This window comes from Syngnathus leptorhynchus, chromosome 8 (genome assembly GCF_054491065.1).
Source record: "Syngnathus leptorhynchus isolate UIUO chromosome 8, UIUO_Slep, whole genome shotgun sequence".
In the NCBI taxonomy this organism is placed as follows: domain Eukaryota; kingdom Metazoa; phylum Chordata; class Actinopteri; order Syngnathiformes; family Syngnathidae; genus Syngnathus; species Syngnathus leptorhynchus.
Window position 1 is genome coordinate 8,854,439 of NC_141202.1, and position 25,517 is coordinate 8,879,955.

General features: G+C 38.5%; 1 protein-coding gene across 2 annotated transcripts; it reads left to right on the forward strand.

The window, feature by feature from the left end:
- The first annotated feature begins 259 nt into the window (after positions 1-259).
- Positions 260-11,405, forward strand: ube3d (ubiquitin protein ligase E3D). 2 transcript variants are annotated; one of them, XM_085918399.1, is made up of 10 exons: positions 260-543; positions 1,318-1,529; positions 2,128-2,215; positions 3,214-3,436; positions 4,151-4,223; positions 4,304-4,382; positions 4,606-4,714; positions 4,945-5,093; positions 6,938-7,076; positions 10,430-11,405. In XM_085918399.1, exons 1-10 carry the CDS (start codon positions 446-448, stop codon positions 10,448-10,450), a joined length of 1,191 nt encoding a protein of 396 aa, XP_085774525.1. In that variant the 5' UTR covers positions 260-445; the 3' UTR covers positions 10,451-11,405. The 2 variants fall into 2 exon arrangements, with proteins under 2 accessions (XP_085774525.1, XP_085774526.1); XM_085918400.1 differs by lacking the exons at positions 6,938-7,076; positions 10,430-11,405 and adding an exon at positions 5,369-5,749.
- The last annotated feature ends 14,112 nt before the right edge of the window (positions 11,406-25,517 follow it).

Sequence of the window (25,517 nt, forward strand, 5' to 3'; positions counted from 1 at the left end):
TAAAATGATCACTGTTACGCTAAAACGTTACGGAAACTAAGATTTCAGTTATCAAAATAAAATAGAATGAATAATAAAAAACATTTTGCACTCAATCGGTTTGATAGAATTATCGTAAATTGATTTGTGGATGGTCAGTTAGATACACTATATAGAAAACTTAAAATATATGTACTTTTACGCTTTTTGCGTTTAGGGAATTACAGTTATATAAATAATAATAACACATTACTATGAAAATGTTAAGCGGATAGTCTTGTTCATCATATGGCAAACTGTGATCGTGTGGCACGCTGCAGACCATCCTTAATGCTATCACAGCGGACACTTTACTAGAGATATATCAAGTACACGTGTATTCAAGAAGTTTGTTGTTTTAAAAAAACAACAACATATGAGCAAATTATAGCCTGTAATTAATATGTGTATGTAGTCTGCAGTCTCTATGGCCAAATACGATTTGGAGATGCCAGTCAAGACACGCGGAGTTGGAGTGTTTCTTGAATTAAGAAAACGGCTTCAGAGTGGACTTCTAATAATCGGGTAAATTTGTTGCAATAAATTCGCGTCTTTTTATGATGCAACAGAATTGCATTGCACACCAGCTATGCTAACCCATGTCAGCTCAGGATTTTTTATTATTTCAACGATCGTGTATCGTGTACATTCCGATCATATCATCGCTATGCTGTCTCCATCTTTCACGTTGCAATAATGTCTCCGATAATTTGTTCACCCTGTTGAGGTCACATAGAAATCAAATTATGTCCTCATCTTAATGCTGTATAATGGACGTACCATATTGTCCCAAGTTGGACTTCCTGTTATTAATAGAAGATCTTTGGTCGGAGTGATGGGTACAGTACTCAAATAGGACACTAGATGGGGTAAATAGAATTTAATAAGTACACATACATAACAAGTCTTCCTTTTTACGTGATCTTAGGATCAATTATCACCATTCTCACAACATATTTTACAACTGTAAATATGGAATTTGTTGATGTCGTGCAGCTGGTAATCAATTGCAGTCTTAGTATATTGTGTCATCTTTGTATTTCCACTCTCAATATTTGTGAAGCAGAGGTTATTTTATACTGTAACAATGCTTTTCAGTACTTGATTAATGTAAAATAAAAACAGTCTGATGATTATCATCTTGATCGAATTGTAGACAGGTTTGAATTCGGGCTGCACAATATTGGAAAAATAGCATTGAAGCTGCTCGTTCCAGAATCGTAATGTCATTTTGAAGTCTCTTTTGCTTTTACAGATGTATCATGATCTTTCCTGTTTCTTTCCTTTTCTGTTGTCTAGGAAAGATGTTGCTGGAAACCCCGCTGATGTGTTTGTGACCGGTGGAGATTCCTCTCTTAACGTTCGGACCCCCACAGGCGAGGTGACATTAAATTTGCCCCCAGGAGTCTCCTATGTGGATGAATCCTGCATTCTGACACCTGGGGGAGAATCCTGTGAAGAAGAGCTTCATTTCAGGCTGCGAATAAGTGTTTCACATAACACAATTGAAGGTACTGCTGGATATTAGGAACAAAACCCATAGCTGCATTTATTTATCACAGTGCTGGCGTCGGGCTGAAACCTTGTCGTACCTCCAAAACAGCTACTTTTCAGAAGACCCTGAAAATATCATTTTTCTTCAACCATGAACATGCATCGTCAAAGAGAGCGAGCCATTTTCAAGACTTTGGCCAATAATTTGTGGAAAAAAAAGAAGAAAAAAAACACCCACACGTGTACAGATTTTTGAAAAATCTTCAAATTATGATTTATGAGGTTGTGCCTGATGCCAGTAATATGAAATAATGGACGAAGACAATGAAGGGGTCTGGTCATACACACATGTAGAAATCATTGAAGTTAACTTTTTTAGTGGCTGATTGCATCATCTTGTGACTCACAAGAGTTCCATGTCTTGCCAAATTCTCATAACAGATTTTATCAGGACCATTTAAGATTTTTTATCTTTTCTCAAAACATGCTCACAGCTTACTTCTGTCATTGACCTGTTGAAATGAAATTGGTTTTGTGCTGTTTGCTTATTAACAGTTTTCTGCTCTTTTCCGAACATAACAGTCATTTTGCTTTGTTTTAATTGTTTCCCTTTAGAGTCCTCGGACATAGTCAGAACACTACGGACTCAGCAGATGTATTGCTTCTACTGTCAGAGCTGTACGACCAGGCTTCTCGAGGATAGGTGAGGAAAAGACAATCAAGGAGGAGCCGGTCTGGAAATGTGTTCTTATCACTACTGCTCCTCGTCAGGAAGAAGAGAGAGGTTTTCTTGATGGTGTGACCTAGCTGTCCACAGGAATAATAGATATATGGAGCTGGAGCTAAAATTGTCAGTTGATGTAGAGTCACTATAACATAAAGGTTTACATTACCTATTAAAACAAAAAAAAAAACAATTGCACTTTTCTCCCTGAGGTGGTCCAGCGGTATCGGTCTTATTGCCTTCAGCTCATAGATTTCTGTGGTCAGCAGTGTGATATGCTGAAAATTACTTTGCCAGCATTATGAAGACTTTTAGCCTCTGGTTATGTTTTTCAGCAGTGACCTACTAAAAGTTGTCAAACACTCCCCCCCCCCCCCCCCTCTCAACAAGGGCAAGTATGTGTCGAGTCGTGTGTAGAAAAGCGAAGGCGGTTGCAATTAAAACAACACCATGTGTCAATGCGATATGCAGTTAATTTAATGCTCTGCCATAATAAGTTTGCTGCAGACTGTCGCTCTAATAGCGATTAATGGAGATTAATCGCTCAGTGCTTGTTTTGCTGATGTTGTAATGCGTAGTTACTAAATTGCTATTAGACAGAGAAGAGTCATTTGTATTTTTTGGGGAGTCCAACTCTGAAATTTCTATCCCACTTGCAGTATCTGAGATTTTTCTTTATTGTGTGACACAAAAATTGGACTTAACTAATTGCCTCAACTATACTGTGTACATGGGTAAAATTTCTCATTACTTTTGTTTGATTCAAGTTATTTCAGTGACTGTTGTGGATTTTTCTTTAATCAAGGAGATACAACAATTATTACCATGTGTGTATACATGTGATAATAAATTATGGACTCTGTAGATGTGACCAGTTTTGTTTGGAAACACTATTTTCAAAATGAAGCCATGTCCAAAAACATGGCTGACCTCATTTGATCCATATCTCATGTCTTGTAACAATTCTTTCCTTTCAGATTGTTTAAGCGAGTGCTTCCTCTCCCTAATGGCAACTGGAACGCCATTGTGGACGATTGGTGTTGCCACGCAGATCCTTTCGCCAACAAAAAGATGCTGCCCCGAGCTGAGGATTGTTTAGTGGGCGACACCTTCTTTCTCCTCACCCGGGACGGCAGCTGTGACCAGACCCTTCTTCAGGAAGTGAGCCCTGCTGACTCGCAAGATAGTCAAGAACCAAAGGTGAGTGACATACAGCACACAAAAAAAAAGGATAGCTGAGTTAAGCAAGGATCCAGCTAGACCAGCAGAATTCTAAGCTGCAGTGTCAGAATGTACTCTAAGTGTGCAATGCTCAGTTTCTGTAACACAATACCTGATTTAGGATTGCTAGAGATAGAAAAGTACTAAAAGAAATCACTTTGTAAGTAATATATCTACACAATTCAAAGCACGTTAACAGTGGCTCTGAGGTGTGTGTGTGTGTGTGTGTGTGTGTGTGTGTGTGTGTGTGTGTGTGTGTGTGTGTGTGTGTGCGTGCGTGCGTGCGTGCGTGCGTGCGTGCGTGCGTGCGTGCGTGCGTGCGTGCGTGCGTGCGTGCGTGCGTGCGTGCGTGCGTGCGTGCGTGCGTGCGTGCGTGCGTGCGTGCGTGCGTGCGTGCGTGCCTGTGTGTGTAGATTTTGAAGATGAGCTGGAAAAATGTTTTAATTACAGGATTAATGGACCTTTTCAAAACATGCTGTATACGTGCAAGCACCAGTACATTTCTCTGAGTATGAGTAAAATGAAATTCCTGTATTTCCTGGAGAAAGATTAATATGTATTTGTTCGGCAAAATATTCTTTTCCTTGAGCCGAGTTCTAGTGAGATAAAGATTGCTTGGTTTCTTTGAAGGCTGTGCATGCAAAAACGATGTATAAAGTGTTGAAATGTTTCTTTTGTGTACTTCATGAACAGAAAACCTGCCGCAGACTGGCACATGTGTCCTGCATGAGCTGTTCCTCAGTTTTGGGAGAGGCACTGACACCAGGTATGTTTCCTGTGAGGAACTGGTCATCAATAAACCTCTATGCCGAGGTTTTTACGAGGTGTTCTTACTGTGACTTGTAGAGACGCTGAGATTGTACATCACACAGGTGGTGGTGGAGCCCAGCGTAGGGGACACAAAGCCAGAATTGTCATTGAGCAGGTAAGTCCAATAGTTGGCCATTTTCAGTAAATGCGAGGAAATCAGGAGGAAATAAAAAGAGCCACTCAGCCCTGAGGGATTGTTGGGTTCTTAGGGTCTCGTTTATTGTGTAAGTTCTTACGTACAAAGTAAATTCAAGGCCATTTTGTAATTTTCACAGTTTTCAGTGCTTCCAAATCTAAAATGAACAACTATTCATTCATTTTTCATTTGTTTTGGATAGATCTCGCTTCCTGGAGAAGACTGTAGCAGCAAGGCTTGCAGAGCTGTCCAACTCAATGAGCTCCTTCCACTTTTCTGTCCAAACACCGACTGGAAAAACCTTCCTGCTGGTAAGAACAGGATTGAAATATAGTGAGATAGTTAATCAAATAAAAGTAGAATGATTTATTTTTGCATATTATTAGAATAACTTTACTCTATTGAGCTTAAGTACAGTTAGGATGTTGTTGTTGTTTTTTTCAATTCAACAAAGTCTTGCTATGTGACAAAGAATGGGTCAAATGTGTCTTAGTCCTTTGCACAATCTAAATGCAAAGTGACATGTCTGCTACTTTTGCAGCTCTGGCTGCTGAACAGCGATTCCATCATAGCATCAGTCCCAGAGTGGTCTGCTAGCACCCACACTCCTCACAGTCCATCACCAAAGGTTGCAAGAGCCCTTAAACTCCTCTACATTGCCTGCTCTCAAATGGGGATTCAGCAGCAAGAGTAAGTAAATACATCGTGCACATTTCTCCTTCCGTTTCCACTCCTTCTTGCCTTCATCTTTCATCTGCTTCATCGCCACCTGCCATAACTCAGCAAAGGATGAAAGAGGTTTTTTTTCATAGTTTGTTTACATCGTTTATTCACCAAAAAATATGAACAGGATTTTCTTCCCAGTTGCTACAAAGGTAAGAAGATGCAAGATGCACCCTATATGCAAAAAAAAAAAAAAACGTGCTGCACTGATATGCTAATATATGTGCATAATTATTGTTCAGGTTTACTAAGGGATGGTCACAATGTACATCTATCAATGTTCTGCCACCGTGACAACTATTCAGGAACTCTGGGAGTCAGCTGTAGCCAATCTGATTTGCCTCACACAGAGTGCCACACCATTCCAAGACAATGTTCCATATTTTTTCAAATGACATTGCCATCAAATGTCTTCGCTTGTCTCTTGGAATCCACTTCTTCCATTTGTTTTGACCATCGTGACTCTGTGTGTACCTTGCTGTGATGCATTAGAAGGGCGTCAGTGGATGCTCTGCATGTGGCTCTTCATGCTCTGTATATCAGCACCCCACTGGAAGAGTCTTCAACCCTCATTATTTTCAACTGACTCAGCACTGGTCGTTTTTTATCCACTCTGCTGTTCCCTGCAGCCGAGGGCAGTCAAGTCAGAATGGGGAAGTTAAGCTATTTCCAATGTTTTGACAAAGTTGCTGTCAAAAAAAAGTAATAAAGCTCACATAACCCTGTCTTTGCTGGAAAGTTACTATATAGTGGATGTCTAAAATTGAGATTCATAAAATGATGAACTCTTTTAGGATTATTTTTACACTAGTTATGTGAAAAGGCTTAAGAAAATGTGTCTCGAGATGGCTGGCCACAGTGACTTTTGATGTACACGTTCACTGCCAGGATAGTAAAATATGGATCTTTGACATCAATTGAATGAGTTAACGAGCAAACTAGTTCCAACTACTGTAAATCACCGATGCTTTCTGATTGTTCCTCCCAAGAAATGCACTCAATTTTTCAGCTCTTCAAGCAAATCTTGCTCAGTGTTTACCAACATTAAATTTGTCTAGGCAAATCTCACAGCATGCCACCAGACAAATTTCACAAAAAGTATTATTAAAAAGGTAATAATAATACCCTTATGTCAAATGACTCCTAAATGTCCTTAGTATAATATCTGGGTTGTTTAATTGAACAAAAAGTAGATATCTCAACTTTTTTCCTGTAAAAGTGGTGAGAACACAGTTTTATTATGCAGTGTCTTTCATACTAATTGGCAACATGGGTTAAGATTTTGAATGACTGGTCTTGTTCATACAACAAAATTCTGAGGACAAAAATCTATTTCAAACACAACAGAATTTGCTTGTCCTTCCTTACACATAATTAGTCTGGAATTATAGAAAAAAAAAAAAGATGAATAAATTCATTGTCCTTTGCGTAGCTTTAAGTAAACTACATTTATTGAAGACTTATCCTGTGGGATATGCACAGATGGCAATCGTGCACTTTCACACTGGATCAAGACAAACCACACGTACCAACATGTGTGCAGTTGCATGATGACGCATCAATCTTTTCACATTCACTCACTCTATGCACTATTGCAATGACGTGTACCGACGCAAAGCACAAGCTGGTTATCTATCTGCTTTAATGTCTTCCTTGTAATTGTGCACAGTTAGTAGTTAAAAATGGCTCTATTAAAACTGCAGTGAAAATTTTTCATCATGAACTTTATTGCTGCTATTTCAGGCTTCCCGTTTGTACTGAACACGGGCTCTGGCAGTGACCATGAATCATTTGCTCTTTCTACGTTTTAGCGTTGCCACCAGCTGGGAGGTCAATGCCACAGGACACTCGGTGGTGCTTCCTCTGAAGGTATGTGAGGAACTGCTGCAAGTGATTGAAGACAGCAATGCAACAATTCCTGCATCAATGCGTCACATGAGAGCCTATAAGGTGAGACATAACCCGGGAATTACAGTTCAGACTTGCATGCTGGGTTCTTTGCATCATTGAATCAAAATTATATCAGTCTGGGTACAGATATAAATCAAAGAATCTTCACAATGAGCATAAGACAATAATAACTATCTTGGCCGAAACCGATCACCCCCGTCCCCCACTTACACTATAGTTGTGACCTAGTGTTTTTATATAATTGATTTTCCAATTCAATGGTTTGCAACTCTTGCTTTGAGGTTTTTTTAATGGGTAAAATGCAATATGTCTCAGGCCTAACCTGATCTTAAGCCACCTTTTATCCAGAATTCGAACAATATCCGTATTTAGCCTTGAGAAAGTATTTGATCAGCAAGTAAACGGGTATAAATTAGCTGACAACTGTAGTCTTAGCTTTTTTAAACACAATGACAGTGGTAATTAGTACATATTCTCCAGTTCCTCCTTTGAAAACTGAAGTACGAGTCCAATTACTTTTCAGTCTGGAAAAAAAAAGAGCATGACAGCCTATTTATTCAAATCAAGAACTGTTTCTCAGAATTACATTTTCATATTATTGTCTAAAACCTCAAGCCAAGAGAGTAACAAAATGTATTGTTAGGACAGGTTCTTTTTTTTTTTTTTCTCCCACCCTTACATACTGGAGTAGGTTGTCCTTAATGTTTAGCAACATCAACGTCTGCAGTTGCATAATGACTGAGGTGGGTGAGACCGTTGTGAAACTGAGAAGGCTCCAAACACAAGGCAGACACGGGACATAGTATCTGTCGGCTTGCTGGAAATGGTTCCAGTGGTAGTAAGGACAGTGATGAAATGATACACTCAAACGTTTCCTGATTGTGGAGGCCTGTTGGGAAGTCGTCGGTAGAGGACGGGAAGGTAATTTGATCACACAACCATCTAGAGTTACAAGAATTAGTTTGAGGGTATCTGAGATCTTCTTTGAAATGGTGAGGAAAACACAATGGTACCCAGAGCGTGGCAGAGACTAGCCAGAGGGCTTTATGGGGGCGTTGGAAATATCTACAGAGAATATGATACAACAAATGCATAAAGTAGACAGTGGTCTTTAGTTTAAGGTTTGCTTTTGGTCCACAAATGGTGGTGCAACAGTGTATTTTACAGCATACAGTATTATCAACTACTATATGGGACTGATATGCAATAAATATTTTCATTAATATCAGTTTTTGATTACCTTTATTTATGGGGCACTTCTAAAACATTAAGAGCTGCAAAAAAGTGCTATACCTGAAATAAAAATCAGATCTCTGAAAAGACACTGTTAAAACAATAATAATGTACAAATGCAAGAAAACAATCGAAGAATGCTGAGTTTCATGCTAAAATGAGAAAGCCAAAGGTTGAAAATGTTATTGTGCCTTAACTTGGAAATGACACCGTGTTATTGTATTGTGGAAAATGCCCATATCGGTAGATGTGAAAAATTACTTGTGCTACCCTAATGGAGTTGTTTTTTTGTATATTTGTAGTTTTGTTAGTTTTACTTTAAAGCTTCCATACCAAATATATATATAAAAATATAAAAGTAGATAATGATGGCCAAGACAACCATTTGTCCAGTAGGTTACTAAACTAACAATATTGCTAAACCAATCAATTCGACATCAGATCTGCCCAAGCATGTCGGAGAAAGTTAATTACAACTTTTTATTTCATAATACACTTTTACTAGAGTACATAAACTGTCTCAACAAAATCAATCAAGAGTATCGGTGCCACAATTTATTGTACATACTAGAAATGAGAAGTCACAAGCAAACTGTACGTTCCACTCACTTGAATTTCTCTGTTGCTTCGTATGTCGTTTGACTCCAAATGTTTGACCGTTTTTAATTTCTGTGAATGGATTCAAGACCGCACCATAGCCAATCCAGTATGCATTCTTGACAGTCTATTGTTTTCTGTGCTTCACACCTTCTATTCCTGGACCCACCAGTGTAATGGGGTGTAAAGTACTTTAGCTTGCTGTCACTTTGCCCCCGGCTCATTAATCTGCTACTTCTACACCCCCAAGGCAATGCCAAGTCAGAAAAGGTATCAGAAACTGATGCTTTTCACAAAAAAAAATTTTGTGAATGCATTCTTAGGCTTACAAATATTTGAACAATGAAAGCTTTTTTTGGCTTCGCCCACATACACCACTACAATCAAGCAGTGATCGAAGTGTATGGTTATTACTATTCAAGCAGAGTACATACCTGTAAGTCCATTTATTGGCCATCAATACTGTTTATGTACTGTGTGCAGTCCATTTTCTTGTTTTGTCAAGACAAATGAGGCAAATAAATTCCCGTTCAAAAGTTTGGGGTCATCCAGACAATGTAGTGTTTTCCATAAAAGCTACGATAATTGCACACGAGTTTTCAAGTTTTCAACTTCACCCCACGCTCACGCTCTCAGATTTCAAAGAACTTCTCGATGTCTTTGTTTTCTCCAGGCTGGACTATTGTAACACGCTGGTCTTTGTGATACTGCAATACATTCAAAAAGGTGCTGCAAGGATCCTTTTGAGATTAAAAAAAGTTTCACCACATCACACCTGTCCTTGAATTCCTCCCCTGGCTCTCATCTCACTCAGAATCAAATAGAAAATGTTCCTGCAGTCTCACCGGTACCTTCATGGAGATGCAAAGTGTTTGGTTTTTTTTTATTTCCTTTTTAGGCCTATTTTTTCAAATCTCATAGTTTTTGTTGACGTTTAAACGATAGCATTTTAAAGTTCACCGTCAGTGCATTTATGAATTCAAAACAATTATCATTTTTTATGACTCTTATCATTTTGAGCCTGCTTCTCCATGTTTTCTTACTCCAGTTTACTATCTCATGTGGTCCTCATTTTACATTAATGGCAGCTCACCTCCATTTGCTGTTTGTTATCATTTGGATGAATTATCGTTGATTCGCCTGAGTGGCAAGCAAGAATTGGCATGGGAACACAGAAGACAGGGCCTTGAGTGAGGCAAATGCTCTCATCAATCATCCCAGTGTGGAGCCCTCAGTGGAACACAACTATTGTCTACAGCAGGCAAACAGCCAGGACTAGCAGATGGAGGAAGTGAGATAGGATCAGGCTTCGTTGATGTGCTTTCTGTGCTTGGTTTAGCTCGATGTGGTTTTGAACTTGTGAAATCCCTGCCACCTGTGGGGGGTTCATTCGAAGACCCCAATTACTGATAAAGTGTTGCTGTGCTGATTAGCGGCCCATAGCACACCAGTGCATCTGTGCTTTTGGGAATGAATGTTCAGAGAAGTTTTCCAAAATGCTAAAAATACTACACGTTTGTCTGTGTTCAGAACTTAACCAATTCTCTTTCTGTTGTCCTCAGGTGGCTTACCTACAATTGTGAATGCTCAGAAGAGTTGCCGGGATTCTGAGGCCCTATTTTGTTCCTCAGTGGTCAACTATTGAAGCAGATGATTCATTCGAAAATATGTAATTTCAGTGAAGACGGCCTTTCCCATTTCAGTCATTAAAACTACATAAGGCATACAATTCCTATTGGTGCTATTGGTAGAAAGTGGCGCTAGAATCACAATACTTAGTTTTATTAGTGTCATAGGTGTTTTGGATGTTTATCCTGTTCAGAGTTGTGTTTTGTATTTTCCAGATACATTTTCACCAAAAGAAATTAAAGTGTAGAGTTTTTTTCCCAAACTCTACCTTTCTGTTCATCTATTTGCGGGATCTGCTGCTTTGTGAAGCTTATTTTAGAGACAAATCGACCACTTAAGGGTAATTATATCTTGGGGGAGATAAGTGTAATTTTGTATACCATTTGTTCAATTTTTATGCATATTGTAAGGGTAATTTTTGTTCAAAAAAATAATGGTATAACATTTAATACATCTTTCTGTCACTCTAATGTGGTGTACATCCAAAGTGGTTTTGCTAGACTATAAAAAGTAAATCACAACAGTCAAAATGAGCAGTTTGGCAAGTTTTGGTAAAACATACCACCGGTAGTTAGTATGTCACTTAGCTGTACTTAGATGGTCACGTGTATTTATTATTGGACCCAAACCACTTCATTACACTACCTAAACTGTAATATAAGTTTACCTGTCTGTGGGTTTTGTTAGAGGGCATTCTTGTCTTCATTCCATGAGGTGAAAACCATGCCTTTTCCATCCTGTTCTTGTCAACATCATCAAGAAGATAATCCATTAATTCAAATTAATGATCTCCGGAGTTGCTCTCACGCTGTTGGTGTTTACGCAGAGGAATGTCCTTGAAGGGATTTGTGGACGAGTTTGGTGCAAAAAAAGAGACCAAAACTTAATCCCAGCAATAAAACTTTGAGGAAAGAAAAAAGAAATGACATTGTGTGCCAGGCCTCCAAATTTAAGCAGACATTTGTGATGACATAAAGCAACAGCAACACAAAAGTAACCAGTAATATGAAAACGAGAATAAGCATTACATACCGTTGAGTTGTTCTGAACCAACCTGGCGTTAAAGGGTACAAAAATTGGTTATCTCAGCGATACACCGATGGCAAATTGTTTTTCTTATTCGTATAATGTTCTATGCACCACTATTTTTCTGTATTTGGATTATATTTGGTTGTCTGTTCCTTAATATTGGTTTTAGTATGTGGATGTGTAACACACCAATTTGCATCATTTTATGATAGATCACACGGTCAGGCCATTTCCAGTCTATCTGTTTATGGTACATTACCTGATTGATTTTCTAGCAGATAATTACCCTTGAACAATAACTGAACAAACTACTATCCTTGACTTCTAATTTCAAAACTATTAATCCATTTTGTTGAGTATCGTATATATTAATATGATTAAACAATTAAAGATTTATTTTGGTTTCACCGCCATAAGGCCCCCCTGAGAGAAGCCGAAACTCCAAAGTAGCCCACGAAAAAATTAATTTGACATACCTGTTCTAAACAGAATAGTGAATTTCCGGAGCAGCCATTTCAAAGATTTTCCTTTTACCTGAAACATTTTTACCGAACACAACCTGCATACCAGTTGAGTAAAGCAGAGGATCCATTTATAGAACCTACTGGAGTTTATATGCCCACGCATCCACTCGATGTATGAAAATAACTTACCGTATTTTCCGGACTATAAGTCGCTCCGGAGTACAAGTCATAGGCCTATAGCCTTTTTGCAGTTGAGTGGGACAATAACATGTGAAATGATATAATAATGTGTTTCTAATTTCATTCATACATTTCAAACATAAACCGCTCCTGATTATAAGTCGTAGCTCCGACCAAACTATGAAAAAAAAATTGCGACTTATAGTCCGGAAAATACAGTAATTTCATCTACATATGTTCCATCTGACCAGAAAGCATATTTGCTTGCCTTCCCGCATCTATTTTTAACACTTCGCAGGAAGAAGGGGTTATTGTCCTTGCCTCCATTTGCAGAGATCTGCTGAATGCTGATGCGGCAGGTGACAATTACTCTAAAAACACAGAACTACAATATTGTGCCTGCTGAGATGGCGAAGCAGAGCATAAATGGGCTAATTAAATACATCCACCCAACTGTCAAGAGCTTCTCATTTCCTTTCTGCCCTTTCTCCATGAGTGCAAATGAAGCAAGCTTTAAATAACCAATTTGTTTCATGCATGATGAGCAGAGAAAACTATACACAGCAATAACCACAATCAGATGCCTTGAGGGATTCCAGGTATACTTTGTATTAGTCCCATTGATGATAGAAAGGGAAGTGTCACATTAAAAGTTTTTGCATAGCACATTGTTGCCTGTTGACAGCATGCAGCTCATTAGCCTTTTCAGACAGTTAGCTTGTGAAAACATCAGCATCAATACCTTTTCTTTTTTTTTTTTCTCGCCAGAATTTGTAATTAAGGTCACTAGAAGGGTTTCTTGTTTACTTGACTACATCTGCACCTAAAATGTAGGCAATTATGAGGAGCAGCTACTAGGAGTGATAAAAGCTCGAGGATTATAATGATTCTATGCAAAATCTAATGAGAACCATTTCAAGAACTGTTCGGTTTTGATTGACAGTTGAATTACTGTACAAGCGCATTAATATTAAAACTAACAGGTACAATTTTACTTCCCCTAATCTCTATAGCATAGTTGCATAATGAAACATTCTGAGAGCTCCTTGCTCATTTACTTTTGGAAGGTTTTTGATGTTCAGTTATAGTTCTTGGAAGTATATTGGAATCCAGTCTTGGTTGTTTTTGAAATTCCAATTTCCAGCCCAAGCAGTTACATTAAGGCTAAAATAAATGAAAGAAAATGGTCACTTCAGGAACCGCCAGGTGGGTGAGGTCATCTTTGCATCTTTCAAGAACTGGGAAATGTTTCTGTCATGACCATTTATGCCACTTGGCCACCTATCGATTTGCAGCCACATACGTATTGTATACTAAAAGAGTCAATGGTGGTTTATGACTTCCTGCAAGAACTACAAGGAACCACTTGTAAATCCTCACATCCAGACTGGCATTGTCTCCTAGATGGTGCCAGAGAGTATTATGGGTTTCCTTTCATAATGCAAAGTGGTCCACCTCAACCCTGCTGAAGGTTATCCAGAAAGTGTAGATACTTCTCAATGGAGCAGCCATTCCCCTGGCAACACAATCTGAGGAGGAAAGAAGAGGGAATCTTTTCTAACCATTGGCTACGTTTATCCGACCTGGCCATTCAGACTACGGTCACATTGCAAAGCTTTGGATACGAATCCCATCTAGGACCATATACGAAAGTGGCCCGGGTCAGATTTGAAAAAAAAATAAGACGATCAGACTGTCTTTAAAAAAAACTGATATAGGTCTCATATGGGCGAAACAATGGAATTGAGCAATAGGATTCACTGGGGGTTACTTCCTACTTCTAGCTTTGTAAAAGAGCCTGACAAGGAAAGAAACAACTCTAATCTGACAAGTCTGTCATACACAATAGACTGCTGAGCCTTTATCCCCAGCACTATAATAGGTACTGTGTAAAGTGGAAGTGACAGCTTGGACATTCCACAGAATGACTACTACTGCTCCAAAGATAGAATCAGTACTGGCCGTCAGCCCATATGAACATTGGCTCCGTTACTTACTGGAAAGTATTTTAACGTTGAAGTTTAGGATTAGGGAGGCAAATAACCACCAATGAAAACTGTGATTTTAAAAAAATGAAATTATTGAAATTAGCGAAATGATTTGTCGGGAAAGGTCAGAGATAAAAAAAAAAAGATACCGAACATTCTACATTATGCTCACCCATACACTTTACGGTGTACTTAGTGATGCCCCTGCAGTTTGGCTGAAAATGAGTTATTAGAGACATAATCACAAGAACAACAATGCCATATTTCATTTTAATGCCATAATGTGTTTATTTATATCCTGCAATACTGTTTCAGTATAGCCTAATGCATCTTTTGATGCGAAACTCTCGGCAGTCCCTGCGATTTAGATTTAAAAAAAAAAAAACGCCTATTAAAGCTTCATATGACATAAAAAATATGGAGTGATCAACTCACAGTATGAGTTTTGAATTGGATTTTCCAGGTCTTTGCGCCTGCTAATGCATTTTGTTGTTTTTATTTATCCATTTTCTTTTTCCAGAGACAATGATGTGTGAGATTACAATGTGGCCACTGTAGAATAAGATCTGTTTGGGAGAGGTCAAGCCATAAAGCTTGTTTCATCTCTTGAGGGGAAATGAGGCATTAGATTGAGTTCCTCTTTTAGTCACCCAATCCTAATGGTTCATCTATCCTTAGCATCCTCGGTCATTCAATGAAAGAAGGATCATAGAATCGTTGTACTTCACCAGAGTCACTCTGGCGCTGAAATGAAATGATGACACTGTTATTAAGTTATTTATGTCACTACCCGAGTTTGCACAGGATGTTGCATCCTCAATCTGGATTTGAGCACATTGCACTATGGACCATACTGTTATGAGTATCTCTTCTGAACATTCAGAAGGACAACTTTAGACTGTTGTACTGTAATGGGCATCTAGAAAGTAAAATTGAACATTTGCTGCACTTTCTCTCACAGTCAGATGTTCCTTCATCGATCAGTAAATGTAAAATCTGAATATGCTGTTAATCGGATTTTTTTAAAATATCACCGAAAACCTGAATATTGTGTCACGTGAACCACAATCGAGTTATCTCTTTGCAGCAAAGCATTGGTTTTTGTTCTGTACATGCTCTTGCACTATCTGCAAGGAATCTTAGTTTTTGTAGTTCCGGAAAAACTTGTACCCGCAACATCCTCGTTATTTCGAACCCAACTTGAATACATTGAATTTGAAGATGACACAACGTGTATAAGTCCCAACATCTGGCACACAATTCATCAGAAATATACAAGTAGAGGTAAACGATCATGGCAAAATTCAGATGTAGCACACTTTTTAGGCAAGGAGGAAAATACGTTGCTTTGGAATTGTGGTGAGTGACATGAATAGTAGCAAGTATAACAAATACGTAGAAATTTTGCTTCATGACATCTGTGTGTTGCTCTTGAAATGAATTAATTCAGATACTTTTTAAATTTTGACCTCATCGAATATTGTCTACATGTCAACATAGTAACTGAATGTATTCTAGTATTACTGCACGATAGAACTTTGCATATTGTTAGAATTCCTACAGTAGCATTTAGCTCAAAGCACTTCAATGTTCTGGATACTTCTTCGGCTTAATTACAATATCTTGTCCTCCAGTCTTCGCAATTGCCTCATTGTTAACAACCATCCCCAGCCCCCACTTCTCAAGTCCCTCTGTAACGGTCTTCATCTCTACTTTCCAACAAGGCCACAGAGCATATCATTGGAGCATTGCGGAGCTCATTAGTTTGTGCATTGATATCAAAAAAGCCTCAGCAGCACATGTCAAGCCTTCAAGCAGACCCAGGCCAAGAAGTCAACCTGCTCTTGGGGAAGACTGATGCAGAGGCCTCAGCAAAATGATGCAATGACAACTGAGAACAGACATCTAGGAAACACTTCTGCAATACAGTATGTAACGATGCTGACACAGAAAAAAAAAAAAAAAGGTTGTTCCTGGCTGGTCGTATACAGGATGTCAAAAAATGCTCTCCATATTTGTATTGCAGATTCCAATGACTGAATTATATATAACTCCTAGTTTGTTAAATAACTAATCACATTTCCTGGAATATTGTGCTTGTTGGAAATACAAGCGATGTCCCTCAATTTAAAGGTTTCATTTGAAGAACAATTATGCCATAATGCCACGAGAAGGTTGTCTCATATCAGAAGTGCTACACACCACAGTGAATCACTCGCTTGCTTTGTTTGTCACAGTTTTTATGCCGGATGTCCTTTCTGACGCAATCCACCCAACAATATAAATGTTTTTTTTTCTGCCTATTTCTGTTAGCGAGTCATTCCGCTTTCCGCTCTTCTGATATGAAACAATGGGGCTTATTTGAATAGCTTCACATCTAATTGATTTGCTCATTATGACCAAGCTATTAAAAGGTCTGACTTGCACATAGTTGCAGAGACAAACATTTCCAATAACATGCACAACTCATTGAGCACCAATCGATGACACGAGAAAATCGATAAAGGGAAGCACGAGTCTTGTCTGTGCACATAGACTTACAAAAAAAAAAAAAAAAAAATGGACGCCAATTGTTTGTCTAATGAAACCAATGCAATGCTGCCTAAGTGGCTCTAAACTGTGACTCTTCTAGGACTTATAGCATCTCACTATGATCTGTAACTGAGGAAAGAAAGTGTGATGGTTCTCTCTCACGAAGACAAAGACTAAGTAGAAGGCTTTCGTTTGACAGACTGGAGACATTTTGAGCTGACAGCCGACACACAAGATGGAAGACTCGTTCGGAAATAGGAAGGAAGGCTGCTGTGCTTGATCTACAAGAGCTGTTGCTTGATAGTCGCTCTTGGATGATGAATCAGCTTCTGCCATGGAATCTCAAGATTTTCCCTTGCTGTTTAGGAGGCAAAGCAATTACAATTGTCATGAATAAGAGAAAAGTATGCAGTGAGGTTCAACATGGGCTTTTAAAGGACTGTATTTGACATTGTTATGTCAAACGACTGAAATAGAACGGGAACGATGCATGCTCCTGACTTACTATATGAGTTAAGATCTGAATGAAGGATTGATCAAATCAGGAACGGCAAGTGATGGAATGAAGATGACAAAGACAAGCCAGTCCTGTCATCATTCAACAGCTAAGACAAATGTTCCAATCTGCACAGATTCATGTCCTTGCTGCATCACTTTTCATGGTTTTCACTGCACTTTCACTTCAGTTCAGCCAGGAAGTATTTTGACAAGTATTGGCCAGGGTGTTTATTTACCCCCCCCCCACACACACACACACACACACAAAATGTATAAGTATAAATATAAGACCTGGGCTTCAGGCTCATGGGGACAATTTTAAGTCCATTCATATATATATACTGGAAGTCAGTGCCGGAGGCAGACTGATTTATCAGAGAGGTCTCGTTTTTGCATCTTGCGATTGATGATGCATTCACTCAAATCATATCTAAAATAAATTCTACTTCTTAATATTATTTATTACCTGGGTTTTTTCCTACTTGTATTTTAAATATCATTTACAGTTTATTTTGGGATAACCTTGACTGTGAATGGTCTCCCAAAAAAATGAGGTCTCTTTTTTTGGCATCTTGCGATTGATGACGCATTGACTCAAATCATATCTAAAACAAATTCTACTTCTTAATATTACTTATTACCTGGGTTTTTTCCTACTTGTATTTTAAATATCATTTGCAGTTTATTTTGGGGAACCCTTGACTGTGAATAGTCTCCCGAAAAAAATGCCATCTCAACCACAATATGTGGCAACTATGTTGGGAAAGTAACCACTTCAATTACTCCAAGACATGTTTTATAATACATATTCCAATTTAATACTTGACTATATTTGATGAGTAAGAAGGTTTGTTCATGTTGATTGTTTCAATGAATTAATCTTAGTTTGTTCAAACAGATGAAGGAAGATGCAGCTCACTCTTAAGGTCTAATTGTTTGTGTTTAATTGGTCCTATTATTCTAGGTACAAATATTTTTCAGAGATCTTTTCACTGCACAAATACTTGTGTAAAGGTGCTACTGATGTCAATTGATTGAAACGCAGCAATTTGTTACTTCCCTGATGAGAGTTCAATGTTTAACTGCTCCAAAATAGCTTCCATTTGTGCCGACTTTCACCATTCCTCTCAGTGGTCCAGTTCATTTGAAGTCGGAAAGAATTGTTCCCTGCTTATTTTCATTTTTTACTTTTATTGTAAATGCAAAACACTAAACAGCACATCCAGAGTAGGCAAGCCAGTACGCTTTGGTAAAGTTAAGTCTAATAGGATTTGTACACGCTACATGGCAATAAAACCTTGCTTAATTGTGTTTCATTTTTTTTAGTCATTAGTTTTTAAATCAAGTTCTCAGGGGTTGGTTTGACTGAAACATGAATAACTTAATTTCCTCCTCTTCTTTTTTGTGCTACTCGAACACGTTTAAAAATGGAGGAAAGCCAATCTGTTGACTTGCAATGAAAGAACATTCAAAAATATCGTATTTCCTTTCTTTTTTATTTTTTATTTTGTTGAATTCGCTGACCACTTAAAAGCTATTGTAAACATACTGCAATAATGGAACTCTAATTAGGGTTCTTTTATGCTGATCTGTCATTAGCTGTACAGTGGTGGTAAAAAGATTAACCGATTGAGGGCGTCGTGCAGGCAGGGGTCACCAAGGATCATATGAGTAGCCCGAAGCCCACTCTAAAAATATCTAACCAGTGATAGTAAATTCTGATCTCCTAACATTGTACCATTTGAAAATATTAACCTGTTGAATATCAACAGTGTTGTGTTTACTAATTGTTATGATAAATCAATAACATGATCAGCATCTTCACATAAATAAAAACCATTAATTATTAATAAGGTAATATTATTAAAAATAGTCAGAGCAGATATTTATCTCAAAAGTATGCATTAAACAGCCCTTTGCATCAATCATCACCTTAAGAGTAGCCTAAAAAAATAGTTGGTCAAAATAATATCAATAAAAGTTATATTAGGACCAACATAGTTTTGTGAGCTGTTAATGAAAACAGTTTGGATTTTGAAGCAATTGTTTTTGTTACAAACACAAAAACAGCTTTTTGGTAGAGACCAAACAATAAAACTGCTCAGTACTTTTATGTTTAGAACTCTCCCTCTTTGTTCTGGAGCTTCAGGTGATTGTAGCAGTGGATCAGGAGTATTTTTGTTTGTGTACCTGACCTGATGCACCCTGTGGCAATGCATTTCTTGCAAGTGCAGTAAATAAAATGAAAGAGACATGATCCCCACAGGCCAAGTAGAACTTTTTACTGCCTGCATTTGGGCCGGTTGGGTTTTTTTACCAAAGGGAGGCCTTTTGTCGTTTCCGTTATATTCCTGGGAACCTATCTTAAGGGATTTGTCGTGACTAGTAAAACTCCAGTTCTCTTAATGGTTCCAGTTCTCTGCACATTATGAGTCTCTGAGGCATTCATGTTTTCAGGTGGGAGAATCTCATTTTCCAGAGCTGCTCCTAAATTATAGCTTTCAGTGCACCAAGGTCTCATAGGCAGCTCACTCTGAGAGATGGGAGCTTTTATTCTAGCATCAAGGTTGTGAGAACAAAGACTTCTATTGTCCCACAGAGATGACAGGTGCAGAGGAGGAGGATTTCACTAGTTAAGAATATCATCTCATCAAATTTGTCAGAGCTCAAATTTTATTATTATGGCGACTGGAACGGAGCTAGGTAATCATTCGAAAGCGTGACTAATCAGTGCCAATTTAGCAATTTACTAATTTTGTGAAAATTAAATGACTTTGTGGCGTCATCAGAATCTCTGGACACCCAGACCCGACTGGGTCTAGACTGCAAATGAATGGGATCGGCATAAAGCCACCAATAATTGAGTCTTAATCTATTACAGTGGAACTTCGGTTCCCCGAACCACCTGGTTTACGATCAGTTTGTTTTGTGAGGAGTTCAAGAAAATAATAAATGTACTCCATTAGCACACTATTTTTGGTTTGTGCTTTTTCACGCGCCGCACAAGCATAATTGGATTCGTGGTTCAGTTATCTTTGTATTTTGTCTAAAATGGTCACCACATTTGCTCATCAGTGAGTGTGCTTGGTACAGTACAGTACTTTCAGGTCAGCCTGTCTTCTGTCATTGTCATCTACAGAAAAGTTTGCTCCTTTCTTTTTTGGTTCGTTATGTCTTGGGAATGAAATTGTTAGTCGCGTTCAATAAAGCAAATGTCTTCTGTTTTGTTTGGGTCAGAACACGGAGTTCATTCATGTCTGTCGTCAACTCAGAATTTAGGCTTTTATTTCTCAAGTGGCTCAGTTGTCATTTGACAAAAAATGAGAGAGAGAGAGAGAGAGAGAGAGAGAGAGAGAGAGAGAGAGAGAGAGAGAGAGAGAGTGGTTTGTTGTTTTTTAATTAGTGCTGTTATTACCTTCTTCAGAAAGCAGATTATGTCTTTTGCCAAGACACTGTGGTAACCCCATGCCCACCTTCAAATTAGCTAGAATGCTCCATGGAAAACTAAATAAGTGCTTCATAGTCAGAGTCAAAAAATAATTTGTTGAGCAGAGTGGTTTCTTATCTTGAGGTTCATCAGCATACAATTTCAAATCCCCTGAAGCATTTTATCAGTAGAAAATCCACGGCTTGTCATTAACATTCAGTGTATCTCAATTGCTAAACAATAACAAAACATCTGTGCAGGATTTTTGTGACTGAGAGGTTTTGGGTAATTTGTATCTTTGGCATTTATTACAAGTGTGTGAACATCTTTTGACGTAGCTCACATCAAACGTAATTTGTAGCTTTTGTCTCTCCACCTATGAATTCTGGTGTTTTAGTAATGTCTTTAAAGCTGTCAAAGTCTCAAACTCAGAATTGTACCGCAGTAGCCGCTTCCCTTTCATTTTCTTCTGCCTCTGCTTGTTATCTGCTCTCACTTTTATCATTTGGGAAGCACCATTATCACAGAACAGTGCTGCTGGAGAGTGGAGCATGGAGAAAGCGAAGCTCGCACTTATTTATCACAATGGGCACATATAGGAGACACGTAAATATTATCAACCCTCAACTCCAAGTAGATCACTGACGCATTGGCCACCAGCAGCACTGATGTGTTTGTTGTGATGCAGATGCACAGTTGATATGTTGTTCACTTTTCATATCGCTCTTTGTAACATCAGTGCTGCAACGCGTTATTGTTGCCTGTGGCTTAAGTGCTTGTAACCATGCCAGCATTGGTCAGATCACATCTGGTCAAGAAATGTGAGACTCCCTCATAAATGTATAGTCAAGTTTATTTCCTTGCAAATTTGGTCAAAACTTGCACATTTTTCCTTGATTAAAACATCCTATTCATTTGGACTTAACTCGGTATAATTGCGACACTCTCTTTCTTCATGTGATTCGGTAAGAATGTCAGGGACTCACCCCTCGGCGTCAAGATTTATCTTCTGGGAGCCGTAAAAGTATCGAAATATCTTTTCATGGCTAAATTTAAACTGAAATGATGAATTGCCCGTGGCTTATTTTAACTCAGGAAAAACTCGACAGAGACTTCATCGCATTTCTGATGTGTCAGTGATTTGGGGTTGTAGAATAATTGACACGAAATGCCACATATTTCGGCTTTCTACTCTGAGAGGTTTTATAAAATAACATGTCCTCTCAGTTTTTCCGCTTATGTTAGTCCCAACAATGTTGAAAGAATTTCAGAGGGAGTCATTAATCCTTCCTGACCAGCTCATTTTCTTCACCCCGGTGAATTGTAGGAATTATTTTCTCCCAAATCTAAAATCTTGGGAAAGGACAATAAGATGCAGAGTGAGACAATGATTTTAACTTGGCTTGTGGATTGAAGTAGACATATTCTCAAGCATTATCTCTGTATCTACACAAAGATGTTCCACTACTCCAGGATGTTACATTTGATCTGTATGTGCAAAGGATCACCAAGGATCTCTTGTCCATGTTTCTTTAGTTTGTGGCTCACTTTTGGTCTTTTTCTGGTTGTCGTAATTTCAGTTGAGTCTGTTCCCCGTGTTCTTTGTCATTCTTAGTGTCTTTTTGCTTTGTGGTTTTTATAGTTTTTAATCATAGCGTTTTCAGTATTTTTATTTATTTTTTTGCATAATGTTTCATATACAAATTACAAACTACGTAGATATTTTCCCCCTTTGAGGTAATGCCCCCGTAGTCTGTTCTTTTCCCAGCCTTTTCTGTCATGCCTTTATGCATCAAAGGATTCTCCTCAGCTCAAAACGGGTCTCCTTGATGACCCCCTCAAGCGTGGCATCGAGGAAAAAAAAAAAATCACACAGAGCAAGGTTGAATGAGGAGAGAGCTTTCTCCAGCACAGTGATGTTCTTGCCAGGAACTGTCTGATGCTCAGGGCGTTGTTAGCAAGCCCGTTAACATGAAGCACTAAATTGTTCTGCCACAAATTTTGGTGCAGATCGGCAAATCTTTTTTTCTCCATTCCCCCACCAACCCTCTCCATTGACAAATATGCCCTGCACAAATTTTGGTCATATCATTTCATTTAATCTTTTCCTCAATAGTATTGTGAATGTATGCAGTGTTTTTGCTGAAATGGAAAATAGATGCAAAGAGCAGGTTATCAAATCTATCTGGATTATATAAAGAGCAGCAAAGATGCATGGTAAAAAAAAAAAAAAAAAGACAGATTCCTGTTTCCACTGTGCGTACACCACTGCAAAAGGAAGAGCTGAACACCTAACAGATTAATGGCAGGAAGAGAACTGTCATACTCGCTTTAGACGCTGTGAGACGGTTTCTTCAAGGCCTGCTGAGCATTCTAATTTAAAGAGAGAGAAAAAAAAAAAAAGAGTACACACTTGCAAAGGAGGATGTTTTACCATATGACCTTGTAGAAGTCTCACAGGGTGGTAGAGTCAAGCTTCTTCAAGCTGTCTCTGATCCCACTGCTTTGCTGCTATGTCACTGAGGTTGTTAATCACTGTGACAACCTGCAATGCTCTAAAATGTTTTACCAAGCATTTTATAGTATTGCCTGAGGACCATGTGGCATCACATGCTCCAAATACATCATTAGGTTTGTGACAGTCCCTTCCCTCTGTATAATCACTCTACAGTTGCACACTCCCGTACATTTGTTCTTTTTTTTTATTTAGACCCATTTTTGCTTTCACGTGGTGTAAAGTATTTGAAGAGGAGTAATTGTGAGTTATTGTGTCTTATGAAAAGTTTCTATTTAAAAGGCAAGTTTGCGCACAGCTATTGTTTTGATTATTTTTAATGGCATACACGTGTGGGAGGGTCCAATACAAAATTTTAATCAAATGATGTGCTATCACACTTTTGGGCACTGTCAGTTGTTAATTAATAAAATGTTTTTTTAGGTCTGCTGAACTTTACTATGTCATAAAATGGTATTTCCAATATAGTATTTCGGTTAGAATTTATGCAACCATATCAAAAAATATAAAATATTCCCTCCTCAGATACAGTGCTGCTTGTTTTTTTTTCCCAGCCCACCAAACTTTGAATGAACTTACAGAACTTACAGCACTTCTGGGTAAAGTCAGGCCCACGGGCCACATCCAGCCCATTTCATTAAGTCTCTGAAGCTTTTGGGAAGTCAAAATAAATGGTCAATTATGCATTGCTTTTATTTCAATGTGCAAGCATGTCAATAATGCAAGCGGACAAAAGCAGTGAATTGTCTTCATTGTTCCCAACTCGAAAGTGTTGTCACTATATTCAGAGAGGCGGCATGATAATGCACTGGTGAGCATGTCTGCCTGACAGTTCAGAGGGTGCGGGTTCGATTTCCACCTACAGCCTTCCCTGTTTGGAGTTTGACTTGACTTACCACTGAGCGGCTCGTTTTCAAATTTGAAAAAGGGTTCTAGCATACATTAGTCATGGTCAAATCAATTGATTTTCAGATGTTCAGAAGATATCACAGTTTGCAGAGAATGTTTCTATGAGCTCAGGATAGAAATCTCGTCCTGATCAGGTTTCCAACAATTGAAAACAAACAGACAGCAACCGTTAATCTAATAACTACAGCTTGGCTAGTCGCTTCCATGCCAACAGGACAATGTCACCTTCTAATTATTCTCATGCAATCTTCCGGTATTTGGCTTGTTTGTTGTCAAAGTGTGGTTGTTTTTATGTCTGTTTATATCGTATATATTTTTACTAAACAGTAATCATCAGATCCCTACCTTCACGTGAAGTAATGTGACTGTTCAGATGTTAAACCCGGGGAGAGAGGAAAATCCTTTTGCTGTGTATGAAACCGCACAAGCTGATGGCCAGTAATCTTCTGAGCAGGCATGTCAAACTATTAGTTCATTAAAGAGACAAATATGCATAAAAACATTGGATGGCAATGAAATGAGCATGCCTACGCAATTAATCAATTTAGCACTTTTAAGATGCTTAGCGCATATACTTCATGGTACAGTAAAATAAGCACAGTGGATTCTGCATTTATCGCCAACGTAGAGAAACTGCATTAGAGACGGTACATTGATTAGATATCCTAGTCAGCTCTGGGAAATTGACCCAAAAAATTTGTCCGTGCATGTCCAAAAGATTATTGAAGGAGATGCTTCATTGTCACACTTCAATAATTATCTAGAAAACCCATCCACCATCCTTTATTTGAACCGCTTTTCCTCAAGAGGGTTGCGGGTGGGCTGGAGCCTTTCCCAGCAGTCTTTGGGCAGTAGGGGGGGGGGACACCCTGAACTGGTCGCGAGACAGTCGCAGGGCACACAGAGATGTACAACTGCACTCACACCTACGGGTAATTTGGAGTGCTCGGGCAATTTGGAGTGCTCAATCAGCCTACCATGCTTGTTTTTGGAACGCTGGAGGAAACTGAAGTAACCAAAAGAAACCTGCCCTTGCACGGAGACAACATGCAAATTCCACACAGGAATGTCAGAGCCGGAATCGAACCTCTGCACTGTGAGGCGGACCAGTCGAGCATCAGAAACTTACTCTGAAAACTTCAAACAGTTGGAAAAGATATGAGCAATTTCCTACAGTTACATAGACACATCCTGCAGATGTTGAGAAATTGTCATTAAAATACTTGTTTATCAATTGTATCACTAATTTGCAATTTACAATTGTTGTATTTGATATGATTAAATATATTTAAAAATTAATCTAGAAGACATAAAACACATCATAGAGAAATGATTTAGTCTTTACTGTCAACGTACAAATGTAAAGGTCAGCCACAAAAAGGTCAGTTTATTATTATCATGATTTTAGATCCTCAGTTAGATATATTCAGCATTTGGAAGAAACAAAAAGCCTCATTCATTCCTGAAACGCTTGCTCTC